Here is a 15,167-nt window from a genome sequence, read left to right as displayed (position 1 = left end):
GATTAGTAATGAGAGTTTGAAGTTGATTGTTTAATGTAAAAACTGATTTTTCTCCACTGGGAATGGGTTAAGCTTAAATCCACTTGAAAAAATGTCTTGAGGCCAGAAATTTCAGAAATTGATATTAGAGAATTTGCGTTCTCAAAGAACAGAAGCAACGAAATTAATTCAAAATTTATAAAATAGTATTCTAGAGGCTTAAAAATGCAAAGACTGTCTTTATTTTTTTCTTAAATTACTTGCATACTACTCCAAAATCAGAAAGACATATTTTTTAAATAAAAAGGTCAAAACTATAAAGGACATAGCGAAAATTATTCGCCTAAAATAAACCTGGAACAATACTACGTAAGGATAACAATTATATCAAATTAGTCCTTTCTATAGTATCGAGGCAATAACTGAGCCTCAAGGGATCCTTAAGAAAACGGAAAAAATATTTTGAACGACAGAAATAAACACAATTGCTCAGATAAAAAATATGTTCAAATGTTTCTTCTTCTATAAAAGTCAGCAATCAGATTATAATTTGATGTCAGAAATGCACCAAAAACATAGAAAAAAATTGATGTTATTATAAAAGTAAAAAAATTCAATTTTTGATAAAGATTTTTGTTGAAAATTCTGAAATTTAGAAGGCGGATTCAGAAAACACAAAACAAGCTTCTTATCTAGCTCGAAAAGGCAAATATTGTTTCTAAGCAGCAATAAAATTGTATTGAAGCCCGAATGAAACAAACAATACAAATATAAATCAATTTTAAAACTGAATCTAGCAAAGGCGGTGAACACCAGAGAATGGGTAATAATAAGGCTAAAAAAAGGAAAAAGTTGGTACTCAAACAAATTTAAAATTTCCAAAAAACGGCTATTATTGCAGATTCAGGCAAGGCGAAAAACGGTTCAAGGTCAAAAAATGTGCTCAAATTATTTTGAAAACTCTGAAAAATAACTAGAATGTTTCCTCTCATTCACTAAAAATGACTATGAAAAAGTTATTAGGAAACAAGAAAAAAATATTTTGAAGTAAAATTTTTTTTAAGTCAATTGAATTTAAAATTCAATTTTAAATGAGATAATGATGTCAAAAAGGGGTAATAAGTTGAAAAGTTGCTGAATTTTAGTCTGAACAGAAATTAGAAAAACAAACCCTAGAATAGATTCCAAATTGAATTCAATAAAATCCACAATTATATTAAATTCAATTTAGAATTAGTGGAAAATGAATTTTTATATTTTATTTTTAAATAAGCACTTTGAATAAGGCCAAAATCCGTAATAAAGCTTGAAACAATTGATGAAATTTCTCAAGGCTTGAAATAATAGAAAATTATTGCAAAGATTTGTCGTTTCCGAAGCTCAGCAGCAGCCAAACAATTTTGAATTTAAATTCCAAATTTGTGAAAATGTATGTATTAGAGTTTTGAAAAAGCGAAAACCAGCTCTACAAAACGTCGAAAAACTCAACCAGAGAGTGCAGAAAGTTACAAATATCGCTTTCGTTGAACAGTTTAATTAAACCAGTAATTAATTTATGTAAGTCTCAAATGACAGAAAATTGAACGGTTTGAAATAAAATTAAAACTCTTGTGAAAATATTCTGAAGCATGAAGCTCACATTGAATTTAAATTATATCTTGAGGCTGGGTGAAATAATGATAATTTTGAGAGAATGATATTTTCTGCACGCTACACGTCTCAAAAAGCCCCAAGTGTGCCCTTTGTATTAGACCTCGTTCAGGATTTACTCAATGGGCCGAGTTGCATTCCTCAGCCATGAAAAGTCGAAAAATCAATGATATTAAAGTCAAAATTCTTTCACAAATTTATTTTGTCAATGAATAAACGTGGTTGAACTTGTATATTTATGCTTTTCAAAACCGGGAAAAATATCAATTTCTAACCGGGAAAACCGGGAAAACCCGGGAATTTGAAATTGGAAATCTGCTGGCCACCCTGCCTTGAAACGCGATGTATACCAACTGTGAAACCTAGCTTGAATATTATTGAGAGATTCCTAATTTGGTATACATTTTCCTCGAACTAAATTACTATTTTTAACACTCAGACTGACTTTGGTCTCGATCACATAGGTCTATAAGAGTTATGAGCATCAGCTGACTCTTCTGTGTGTGATGGCACATTCCTTTCAGTCGTATAAATAACGCTTGCACAGTAGTGTGTGTAGTTAGGGATGAGCAATAGAATAAGTCGGCAGTGGAATGTGATACGTATATAGATTGTGGAACAGTACCACCGTCCCCCGTAGTTTAATTTGTCAAAACACCATACCGGAGACAGAGAAATTGCGGGTTCTAGTCCCGTCGGGATGCGGTATATTTTTCCAAATCTGTATCATATTTCCAGCTCGCTTATTTTTCGCTTTTCCTACTGCACACTTGTCTCCTTAATAAACATACATTTTCCTTTTAATCTTTTCTTAGCTTAATCTTTATAGTGTTATGGTAGCTTTTTCCTCTTGAATTTTTGCATTCCTATCTCTATCGATTTTTCATCATTTTCAGAAAAAAAATGGCATACATTTTATGAAAACCTCTGAATTGTATTAAGTTCTTTTATTTTGCAATCAGTTTTGGCCACTCTTGCTCTTTTCATTTAATTTGCAATATTTTTTCAATTTTTTTTTCTAGAATGTTTCTAGAGTGTCAGCAACAGGCTGACACAAACACACTTTCATTTAAATCACACAGCAACAGCCGCTCGACGCGCTTGATTTCCTCCAAATGGTTGGCACTCTAAAACAGAACATTTCCTCACTCATGTAAGCAACTTGTAATAAACTTATGAGAGATGGTGATGTCATTTTCTCACATCTCCATCGTAACCATCATCATCATCATCATCGCATTCGTCGTCGTTAATGTGGTTATTATTATTATTATTATATTCCATGCAATTTCTTTCTCACGATCGCTAGCTGCTTCTGCTCTCTGGCTGTTATTTCGTGTAAACAAGCGCCCGGAACACTGCCTGCATACTACTTGTTCCGCACCCATCCAGAATCTTCGGTTCAACCCTTTTCGTCTTCTGAGTCCCATCCTCTCTACTTCCGTTCACTCCCCATTCACACAGCCGGTGGTCGGCACTGGGCAGTTATTTCTCTGCCCCATCGCCACACACCGGCAGCATCCGGGCGGACGGGCGGACTGACGCTATCGAATGCACGTGTGCTCCTAATGATGAGCGCGCCCAAGTAATCATCATAATAATAATGTACCCATATGCGCTCTAAGGTCCGATCGGATATTGCCGCCCTGGAAGAGGCTTGTCTGTCGACGTTCGTCATTAGCATTTTCATGCACTGATAAAACAGAAACAAAAACTCCCTTTCTCGATACTGAACGCCTAAAGGCGCTCAATTCTATTTTTTGCTTTGTTTATTTATCCAAATATATTCTCTGGTGAAGGTTTTTTTTCTGCTGCTCGTGTGTGTAATCTCCAGCGTCGGTCGGTGTCTGGCAAAACAGCAGGTAGAGTCACAGGAGAGGAAAATGCAAAGCGAGAAAAAAGAAGAAACAGAACGATTTTCCACAACCACCAGCCAGCCTGCCACTAGCAAAACTTTGGACCGGGTGGCAGAAGTAGTTTTCCCATGTCAGGCCTGCTGGGTGGTTTGGTGTTTTTTCGCGTGTGTCGGTTGTTGTGTAAATTGTTGTGAGCCCAGCAGAGTTGCGATGTCAAGTGTCGAGGGTGGAATGTACGCGAGAGAAGAGTGCTGCCTCGTTACGAAGTGATCAATCTCTGCTGGTTGCAAGCAGTTTTGCAGTTGCATTCCGTTTGTGTGTTTGTTTCTCATAGTTTTTGAAGGGTACAATTGTAATGGCAGTGTGAGTTTTTTTTGGTCTATACATATGATGCAAAGTTTTGTGTCACGGGTAAATGCAATCTGAAAGTTGATAATTTTTCACCAAGTTCTAAGTTGCTGTTTTTTGGTGATTTAATTTGGTGATTGGAATTGTTTATCTGTTCTCAAATTTTCACAACAAAATCTACATTTTTTCTATATATTTCATCATTTTTGACTTTAACCCTCTGTTGGTTTCTCTCATGTGTAGGTATACCGTAATATTTGATTTTCCTGCTATTCCTTCTGTTCATTTATTTTTCAACTTATTTTTCAATTATTAACAATCCAAATGTGAATTGGTTTTATGGTAGCTTTATCAAAGCATTACAAAATCTATTAAGTTTAAGCAGGAATTTTTTTATTATGTGTGGTTAACCTTGGAAGAATTCTTTATAAAACTTCGTCATTATGAGGTGTAATTTACCTCATGAGCAGTTTTAAAACACTCTTGATATCCTCTTGATTATAGGTATTCAACCATTTCTATGAATTTTGGCGATTTTCTTGATAAAATTTTAATGCATATGCAATTTGTCATCACGATCCCAAACCACCATGTGTTTCCATTGAAAAAAGTAACCGCAATGATTGATGGAGACGCATCTGATATATTTAGTGACATTTAAACAAAAAAAAATACTGTAATTTAGTTTTTAATGTAAAATTTTACAAGGAATCCAAAACAAATCAAACGAGATGGGGACCCTCAAAAACAGCAATCATTGTATCATGATTTTCGAATCATTATCGTTATTTGTAGCACAGTTAGGTATTTTTCCATGAAAAGTCCATCAATTTTCTCGAATTTGACGTCAATCAAAATCAAAATCGGTCAAACGGTTCAAAAGTTACAATTTTTTGAAATTGGAAATTTTGAAAAAAAGTTGATTTTTGGGCGGTTCTATTTTTGAAAGTGTTACCCTAAGCCAATCAAAAAATTAGGGGTTTGAAATTTTTCGAAAAAGTACAACAATAACTGTTTTGAGTATGATAAGAGAAAAATAGCTGTAAATTAACTATTTTTATATGTTTTGTAATCTATATATAGTAATTATTGAACAGTTTCTTTTCAAAAAGGTAATTTTTGTCTTGGTTTAGGCGATTGTTTATTTTATTTTTCTCAGGGGGGGGGGGGTATTAGGGTACCCATCCAAGGGCCTTTAATGTTCAACTTCTCCTCTATATTAGGGTTTTACTTTACTGGAGATAAACTCTGTCTGACCCGTTGCTTCTATAATACCACGTATACCTTTCAAAATTCACGCCTGTGCATTCGCTTTCTATAGGGTGCTCGGGAATAGCAGTAGACAAATATTTAAACAGATAAATTTTAAACACTTGGATTCTTCTGGTAGCGAATAGTATTCGCGCGCATTGCTGGTGTAGGCCCGCGGGGTCTGACAAGAAAGATATTTATCGTTCGTCTTCGCAATGAGTTGACTTCGCGTGCAACACTGTCCGGCACAGTCACATACCACCAGTCACACCCTCCCTTTCCGTCGCAGTCGTGGAGATGCAGAGGTAAACTCGGTCTCCAACAACAACGACTGTTACATCTCCTTCCTTACAACATCCTTCCTCACCCTAACGATCGTAAGGACGTGGCCGGCCCCGTTATCGATCCATACAATGCGGTAGCTACAGAATTGTTGTACTCTGAAAATGGCAAAATAATTTCAAGTAGCCATATACGTAGTTCCTTGTGCAACTTCACTAGCTCAGATCGATCACGGAGGAGCAGCTACGAAATGTGCGGTCGTCAAGCTTAAGCTCATATTAGGGGTCTACTTTACTGTTGGTTGATGAATGTATAGGAAAGAATGTCCTTCGAATTTCGTTTAGCGATATGGTTCAAAAGTTTCGTCTTCTCCAAAAAAAGTTCCCATGCAAAATTTCATCTAGACCCGATGTGGAACTTCAAAGCGGTCAATATTTTATTTTTTTACTAATGAAAAAATGACCGACAGAAATTGGTGAAATAGATTTTTTAAGCCCAATGTCTCTGAAAAGATCAAAACTTTATTTTTAGTGTTGTCTCGAAAAATGTGTTTTGAACAGAAAGTCGATTTTTTAAGAGAGACCGGCAGCTTGGAAAGCCAATTTAAACAAATCACTGCTAACGATTTATGCATTATTAGGACTTTTGGCATAAAAAATAAGAGAAGAGCTTGTTCATGAGACACGACCGCAATTTTAACTTAGAATTACGACAGCCTGTCGTATGTCAACGCATTTCAATGGTCTGAAGCGGTAGATTTCAGTGAAAAAAAGTAAAAGTAAAAAGTGCTACATTCCGTATCGGAAATTGACCTTCTGTTTATTATACAAAGACTTTGCAGCCAACTGTTAGTGTACAGGACAATTGCGGGACTAGCGTTACGATTTTGCTGACAACAACAGTCTCTCCCAAAACGAGATTCGAACCTACGACGACTGGCTTGTTAGGCCAGCATCGTACCTTGAGACCAGTTAGGAGGATTCCGAGATAATTTTTTTTCAATTATTGATTTTTATTCTTTGCTCCGCATGCTAGCAAACAAGCCATACGCACACGCTACCGGTACACTTACAGCTGTTAGCAGTGGCTAAATGGCTGGAAGTAAATGCGACGCGACAGATCCGGACAAAATAACGAACATGTTCCGGACATGTTCAGCAATGCTGTGCAGTGTAGCGATGCTCCGATTGGTCCTTTTGCTTTGAAACGTTGCGATCGAATGAATCACCTTCTCAGCGTTGCTGCGCTAAAATCAGTTACTGCACTGCTGACAGTAAGAGATATTCTCAACCGTCTTTTTACTGCAATAGTCGGTTCTATAATGAACAATAAATTCCTACATGCTAGCTTTCATATGTGACTACATTAAATTAAACTTTCTTGTCTTTGTGGACTAGAGCGAGTAGGAGGAACGAGGTTCGATAAGACTCCTTCCTCTTGACAAAATAAGTCCTTCTTGTAATAAAACTGATTTCAGAAATATTTACCCTCTACAGGGAATTGTAATTGGCGATATTGGCACGAGGAACGAGGTTTCGATAAGACTCATTCCTCTTGACATAATAAGTCCCTCTTAGAATAAACCTGGCCAGAGAGGAACGTTAGGTGTAGCCTCAGTTCAGGGAATTGTAATTTGGCGATATTGGTAGGATAGAAAAGAGTCTCGGTATAGTAGAGCAGTAAGCTTGAAATGAAAGGGTAAAACTCTCACACACAAGCACGGATATAAATAAAAAAGTGTATCATTCAATTCAATAGTGATACTGCCAATAATATGAATAGCGAAGTACAGAAAACACCTGGGCAATATCACAATAGATCAAAATGTCTCTGGTCGCAGTGATGAGTCCACACAGAGGGAAATACTACAAGGTATATAGCCCTAGGGGTTATATGAAATGGTGACGTAGGATTAAATGTATATAATATATGCTGCGATAAACTGTTCATAGGCAACACTATCGTTTATATTTGATGGTCCTAACTAACGATGCAAACTAACGATGCATGAATACATGTAAATTTTACACTAGTTGTAAAAATTCTCATAACACTTATCTTCAAGCATCTATAGTTCTGAAAAGAACCGATTCCATAATCTTCAGTTAGAAACTCGGTAGCTTTGAATATTTCGCGTGGCCGCGCATAATAAAATTTGCTCTCCGCTGTGCCCTCCAGTAGCTGTGCCAGCAAAATATCCTGCAGCGTACGATGGTAACTGTTGCTGCCGTATGCAAAATAAAGGTAACATGCTCCGCAGTGCCTCGTTTCTCAAGGTCGCGTACCTCTAACAGCTATACTCCACTCGCTATTGTGTGACAAACTAGACTGAAGCTGAATTTTCTACACGCAGTCTTTTATATCGAGTTCAGAGTAGATTTTTGCCATTAGAGCGTGGCCACGCAGCTAAGAGAAAAACAAACAAACCAAAATACTTTGTTGAGTCAAAATATGTAGGCAGTGGAATTTATTCTGTCCATGTTATTGTTATCCGTGCTCGGGAAGCAAGGCAATAGCGAGAGAAATGTATGGGAAAGCTTGACCTTGGAACTTTTCACCTCTTTCCACCATAAAGCAACAATGTTTACATTATATCAAACAATTGTTACACATTTTATCTATCCACCGACATATAAATGACTAAGATGCATTAAGTCGTTCGCTTGCTATAATCGTTTGAAATCTAACGCAACATTTGCCAGTTTCATTTTCAATTTCACAAAATGTAATCTAGTATAGAGAACAAAGACGTAGTCCTACATCAAAAAAGTGGTGTGTACACTTCGTATGGAATGATCCATATTTTTTTGTTCTGTTATCGAATAACTCACCATTCACTTTAAAACCCGACTATTGAGCAAATCCGCGCCACATGATCTGAAAATGGGCAAAACTTTATTCGACCGTTTTCGCTTTGAATGAAACTATTCACATGTATTTGACTTAGTGAATTGAGATTTTTTTTTTCAATTCAAGAGTAATTTTTCAAACGGGCTTAGTTCAATGTATTGTAGCTCAGAAACCTTTGGTAGTACAGAAAAACTGTCTGAGAATGAAATGTTGGAAACGAATGCTGTCTTGTAAAAAAAAATACACCGTGAAAAAATTGAGCTTGAGCTTGGCGATCGCACATTTCGTAACTGCTCCTCCGTGATGAATCTGTGCAATATTTCAGTAGCTTCCGCTTTGTATAGATCCAGAAGTAGGTGTCACAGTCGTTGTTGTCGGAGAACGAGTTCACCTCTGCATCTCCACGATTGCGACGGAAAGGTAGGGTTTTGTCACCGTGGTTAATGACGAATCGAAAGATGTTGCGCGTGAGGATAGGCGAAGGTATTTATCGCGTAGTCGTTACATTAATCACGGTATACATCAGATGAACGAAACCTGCTCCGATTTACAACACGCCCATATAAAAGCAACAGGTTCCAATCTCCGGTTAAACGGTCATACCGAGACCGAGTTTATTTCTTTAAAGGACATTTGAGATGTAAGGTATATAAATAATATATCATTGGATTAAGCAACTCTTGGAGAATAGAGAAAAAAAAAACATTGTTCTTTTTTTTTACAAAATGGCGGCTGTATAGCGATTGCCGTGAACCGCTTTTTTTAAAAGTTCTTCCGCGGCGAGCAGTAGAAGTCGTGCCCAACGCCACCTATAACCAAAGCAAAAATTTTTTCATTATCTACAAAAGTGTCGCTAGTAAAGTACACATAATTATATTTTTAGAACTTTTTTTTTCGCAAAATGGCAACGGTTACTTCATTAGCTAATCTAATGAAGAAGCTACAGTTAAAATTTCAAGTTAATTGGATGTAAACTTTTTAAGTTCTACTATTCGCCGATTTTGAAAACATGGTTTTGAGAAAAACGCGTTCAAAGTTTCAAAATACTTTAAATCTCAAGAATCGCAATAATAAAGCCCCTTAATATTTTTTTTTACCTTCAGTCAGCTATCCCTGCACCGTAAAGTTGTCATTCCTGGCCTTTATTTTCCTCTTCTTCCTTTTTGTTATCTGATGTAAGGCTGCGCCTAGCCTCTTCCGCGATATCAGACATGCGATGCTCAGCGACTTTGACGTGGTTGGCATCCGATCTCACGCATCATAGGCAAGGTTGCATATTCAATTTTAGGGTGCTTTTTCGCCGCGTGTCGATAGCTCGCTCCATAAGTACCATTTAGAAAAGCGATGTATGACAAACTTGTAGTCCCTAAGTAGTACTACAAGTTTGTCGAATAGTGCAATGCTCTAACTCCTATGCCTGAAGCGTAAGAGCCCATATTCAGTGCAATATTCAGTCAATATTCGCGGTGAATATTATAATATTCGTCTGGCTGAACATCACGCTGAATTTGGGCTCTCACAGTTTAGGCACAAGAGTTAGAGCATTGCTTCCTTCAACAAACTTGTAACATTACTTTAGGACTGCAAGTTTGCCGTACATCATGTTTGAAAATTGTACTTGTGGAGCGACCTATCGGCACGCGGCCAATTGAATGGAATTGACACCCCAAAATTGAATATGCAACCTTGATCATAGGTAACTTCAGTTAGTTTACAAAGCCTCGAAATGAAAAGAAAAACGAGCATCGCCAAAATAAACGAAAAATGCTATTTTGAAGCATAAAAGTTGTTCGGTAAAAAATGGTTTAAACGGTTTTTGCGTATAGATCAGTACTTGGGCGATGTAGATTTTGATTCTAGGATAGTTTTAGCATGATTTAAGCCAATAAAAAAGACAGGAAAATTTTTTTTAGGGACAACAGCAGATCTCCAAAGAAAGGTAAAAAAGTGCCAAAAAAAGGGTTCGGAAACCGGAAAATTCATGCTTTTTTATGGGTCAAAAAAAAAAAACTCTACTCCACTCGGTCCATGGTTGCAGTTAGCCAGGTCTTCAGTCTCTCTTCAGTAGGCTCCGTAAATTGTCTTCCACCTGATCGATCCACCTTGTCCGCTCTGCACTTCTCCGTCACGTTGTTAACGGATTGGTTTCCAGAACCATCCTTACCGGGCTGTCGTCTGACATACTTACGACATGCCCAGCACACCGCAACCTGTAAATCTTAGTGATGTGGACGGTAAATGGCTTCCTTACCAGCTCATGCAGTTCGTGGTTCGTTCGTCGTTTCGTTCCCTTTTCCACCGGCGGAAAATTCTACTCAATCGGAGCGCCCTCTTATGCCGTGTCAACGGATTTCTCTGCTGATATCATTGTCGGCAATTACACGAACTCGTTGAGCCAGCTCAATCACTCTAAACCACTGTTTCTTAAATCCTGTGTTGTCTAATGTCTTAATTTATATTGAAAATTTAAGAAGACTGCCAAGGGATGGTGAGGGCCGTCGATTCTTCGTGGTATTCGATGCAGGGGTCTCCGTCCCGTAAAACCTGGTAGGCCTTCCAGTACGTTCCGCGAGCATTGCATGAGGGGAATCAGGCAGGAGTAGGATCTGATAGTTGTTCCTGGCTTACGATGGTCGGGGGCGTTTTAGTTGCGCATAAGACGCTATGGCGACCCACTCTAGCCATGACCTCATTGCTTCGGCATAGACCACCATGGTACCACATAGGCGACTACTCCATCATGGACAAGGATAGTGACAGGAAGGGAGACCCATTCAGCTAAACATGAACAACAATCCAAAAACAACGACGAGTGCAGAGGGGTTACCAAACTTCTTTGGGCGTAGGTGCATCCAGCAGTCTCTACAGAAAAACGAAGAGACGGATGTAGCGAAAACCGGAGATGGAAAGGCTAGTATACATATTTCCACACCGGATATAACAGTCGACGGTCCCTCACTAGTCAAGGCCGTCGAAAAGTGTATGGGCACATGGTCAAGACCTGAAGCAGAGCCTGCTCCTGTTTCGGAACAGAGAAAAGCACGAGGAACTCGTAGCTCGAGTGGAGGCGGCCGAGAAAAAAATCACGACCTAAAAACCTAAAAAGGTGCAGACTGAAGCCCTCTCGTTTGCAGTAGTCTGCTCTACGAGAAAGGTTCAGGGTCACCGAAAAACCGGCCGAAATGTGGATGCTGTGGGGAACCTTTGGGTTACCCAGGTAGTTAGAAATCACCAACGGGTCAAGATGGTGAAGGGGCCAAATGACCAAGAAAGGTCAGAAAGGCATGGAGCAGGAGGATGCCCTCATACTCAAGACGGACGGCTCGCAGTACTCAGAAATTTTGAAGAAAATGAGGAGTGAAACCCAACTCAAGGATCTAGGGGCGGATGTGCGAAGCATCCGTCGATCTCGCACTAGCGAGATGATACTTGAGCTACGGAAGGACGCCGAAAACAAAGGACTGACGGACACTCACCTCAGAGGTGACTCTCCAGCTTGAAAGCTGGCTCGATATAGCACAAGCCCTCAAGGAGATAAGCGAGGTGGGAGTGGCCACTGAGTCATTCCGCCTCCAAAGGGTCCAGTGGGGACCCAGGTTGCCACTTTCCGACCAACATTGGCAGATGCGAATCTGGCCCTTAAGACAGCCAAACTTAAGGTTAGCTGGTCAGGTGCTTTGAGAGAGGGCATAAGTCCTGAGCCAGTAAGGACCCCGACAGGACCAATTGTGCAGGCGCTGTGGTGGTGCAGGCCTTAAAGCCATAGACTGTGGGGAGCTATGTTCCGGAAAACGGGACGTCAACCACTTTATGGGAGGCCCGAAGTGCCCAGCCGCGAAATCCGTGACGACTAACCTTCTGGAATTTACATCATTTTGCTTACGAGGTATGGATCAAAATTTTCAAGTTGATGCGGACTATACGGACCTAAAGGCTGCATTAGATCACGTAGACCACGGAATATTATGTGCTAAATGCTTCAGGTGCTTCAACTGAGATGGTTGCATGGATTAGTTCGTATCTTCGTGGTCGCAAATCTGCCGTCGCAATCTAGCTGGTTCTGTAACAACTCCGGAGTGCCCCAAGGCAGTATTTTAGGACCTCTGCTATTTTCCTTACTCATGAATGATATAACACGACTATTGCCTCCAGCCACGAGACTATTGTACGCTGATGATACTAAATACATTAGCTCATGCAAACTCATGACGACTGCACCAGACTCCAAGAGCTGATTGACCTTCTCGCTGATTGGTGCCATCTTAATCATATGTCGATTAGTATTCCTAAGTGTTCCGTTTCTAGCTTTAACTGAACAAAACATCCACTGATTTATAATTACCGCATTTTTGGAACCGCATAAAAATATGTTGATTACATTATGAACGTATTTTTTTTGTTTTTGTTTTTATTTACTATCAATTTATTATTTCAATTTATCTACACTTATTCTAATATTGATTTACTTTTGATCCTATTTGTTTTTTTGCTGATACGGTTTATAAATTTTTGATTTTTATGTTTTGCGTCGTTCCAGAGCGGTCTGAATAATGTGAAGGTTTATTGACAAAGTAATTGTCATTTCTCAAAATTTCTATTGTTTTTTCTCGTTTGTTTCAATTTTACAGAAAATATTGTTTAACTATTTTAGTTTCTTTCATTCATTTTTGCTTCGATTTCTTTTTTTGTCAAACTTTATTGAATTTGGAATTTTGTAATTTATTCGTCTTTCGAATTATTATGATTTACTTCATCGCGGTTTCGTTTTGACTGTAGGTTGCAAGACTTTTACCCCTTTATTTCGTTAACTGCGCCGTTATTCTGCAATTTTTAATTTATATCCTTATTTCCTGATATGCGTATTTTTTTATTAAATTCTTCGTCTTTTTCAACTGTTTTAGTAAATTTCACAAAAAAACACATTCTTTTATGAATTTTAACACATTAAACTGTGGCGAATTTGGTAAAATTCTTTGGCTGGGTGTGTTATTGTGTTTTTCTTGTTGCGGTTTTGCTTGTGAATGTTAGAAGTCCATGGAAAGTGGATCCATGAGTTAGTCAATTTTGCAATTCAATACATAGACATTGATATTATACTAATTTTTGTATATTTTAGTCATTCTTTAATATTTCAACCTATTTTGCTTTCGTACCGTATTATATGATTGCGGTGGTTGTTTTTGAGTATTATTTGTTGCACTGATTGTTCAATTTAATAAGAAGATTTGATAACATTTTAAAATATTTTGTCAAGTTTATTTGTCTCAACGTTCTCCACGTTGACGATTTCGAAAACCTGCTTGGGCTTGAAATGGAGAACATCAGATTTCCGTCTTCTTACATTCTAAATATTAAAATAATCACGCGCCTCCATCAACAGCTCTCCTCTCAATGGAGCCGCCTGATCTGCTAAGACACTAAATTTCAATCCATCCGCGAGAACTTGCACGCAATTATCGCCAGCACCTCCCTTTCAGCTTGCATGAAACGTGTGCGTTCGCATTAATCGATGGAAAAGCGGCCAGGCAGAACAATCTTCCGCTGGCAGTCCAGACTTTGTGCGCTCGCTGACAGTCGTAAAAATGATGATAGCAAACAAAGCAGTAACGACGGTAGCCGCCATTCAGGCGCCGACCATGAATCGATTCTTCACCATTCTTCATGTTGCTGTTGCACACCACTCTGTTTATGGAAAAGTTTAATCGCTCTTTGTGTTACTGGGTCACTCTGCCACTAGGTTGGGCTAAGCGTGTCCTCTCGTTTCCGCAGGAAATGAATTGCCGAACAAAAGTTTCGTGCAAGCTGTGTGAAATATGCCTACTAACTTTGGGTTTTTCATTCTATTTTTTTCAGAGTCGAACGTTCCAAGGTGCGTGTATCGTTTTTCCAGAGCAGTAAACCGCAATCGATAAGTCCGCCCGAATCGCTTCTGTTCGGAGGACACAATCTGATCCACTTTGGCGGTCCCGGCAGCGGCAGCGGAGGAGGATATGATAACAACAACTCCCTGCTAGACTCGTCCTCCTACATCACCTCGGCGGCACTCAATCAGCAGTACGATCTGTTGCTGGCCGGACATCACCCGTACAGTGACCATCCCGCGTACAATCCGGACGATCCCGCTAGTATGGCGGCAGTGATGGCCTACGATCGACAGATGAGGTAAGCTAGCAGTGTCATTAAACTTGTACTATACACAGCCTCTTTCGCGTCATTCATTGACGTTTACTTAGCATAGGCTTTCTGATGAGTACTCCCCCGAGTCCTAACAGCCGACAGGCGGTTGATGACCCTTTTGTGCACTCTGTTTTATGTCTTTTGAAAAGAACTCCCGCGGTTCAAGAGTTCATTATTCTACTTTTGCCCCCACTTGTATTGCACAGCCAGAGTCTGAGAGAAGAGTAGGTCTGTGGGCTTGAGTTTCCTTTTATGCAAAAAGTACACACGGGTTTTCCAGGCTGTATGACGGCGACGGCGTCGCTTTCCGGCTTGATGATGGAATGTATTCAATCGTTGTGAATCGGTTGGGTTGTGTTTACTTTGCCTGCTTTGCTTCTGTTTCAGGCTTGTTCGGTTTTAACGGTGTAAACGTAGAACGGAAGCAAAAGACGGTTCGAATACATAAACGAGGACATTTGCTACAAGTGGCTATGTCTAGGCACGGCGGGCGCCAAGTGTGTGAAAGGTTCTGAAAAGCTTAATGAGCTGCCTTTGGATGAAAAGGTTGACTGTTTTGTGTACAAATCTAATTTCAAAGTTCTTTACAACCTTTGTCAATGGAAAGAGGTGGCTCAACCTGCGTTAAATTTGGTTGAAGTTCTTTAGCTACCTGTTCTCTTTTTTTTACTGCGGTTTCGATTAGGAAACTCGGAGGTGCATTGAACTTTGAATCCATAATTCAGTCAATTTTTCAATTTAATCTCCAGACTTCAATGTTCTGAACCTATGAAA

At 39.1% G+C, this 15,167-nt stretch overlaps 1 protein-coding gene across 1 annotated transcript in view; it reads left to right on the top strand.

The window, feature by feature from the left end:
* The window catches only part of LOC129718848 (uncharacterized), a 230,310-nt gene that overhangs the window by 167,174 nt on the left and 47,969 nt on the right, over nt 1-15,167 (top strand). Inside the window, exon 5 of the mRNA XM_055669996.1 lies at nt 14,070-14,378. Within this exon, the coding sequence (XP_055525971.1) occupies nt 14,070-14,378 (309 nt within the window). The remainder of the gene's footprint in view (nt 1-14,069; nt 14,379-15,167) is intronic.

This window comes from Wyeomyia smithii, chromosome 1, assembly GCF_029784165.1.
Source record: "Wyeomyia smithii strain HCP4-BCI-WySm-NY-G18 chromosome 1, ASM2978416v1, whole genome shotgun sequence".
Classification (NCBI taxonomy): Eukaryota; Metazoa; Arthropoda; class Insecta; order Diptera; family Culicidae; genus Wyeomyia; species Wyeomyia smithii.
Note: the sequence above shows the minus strand (reverse complement) of the source record. Positions and strands in the feature narration are given on the sequence as shown.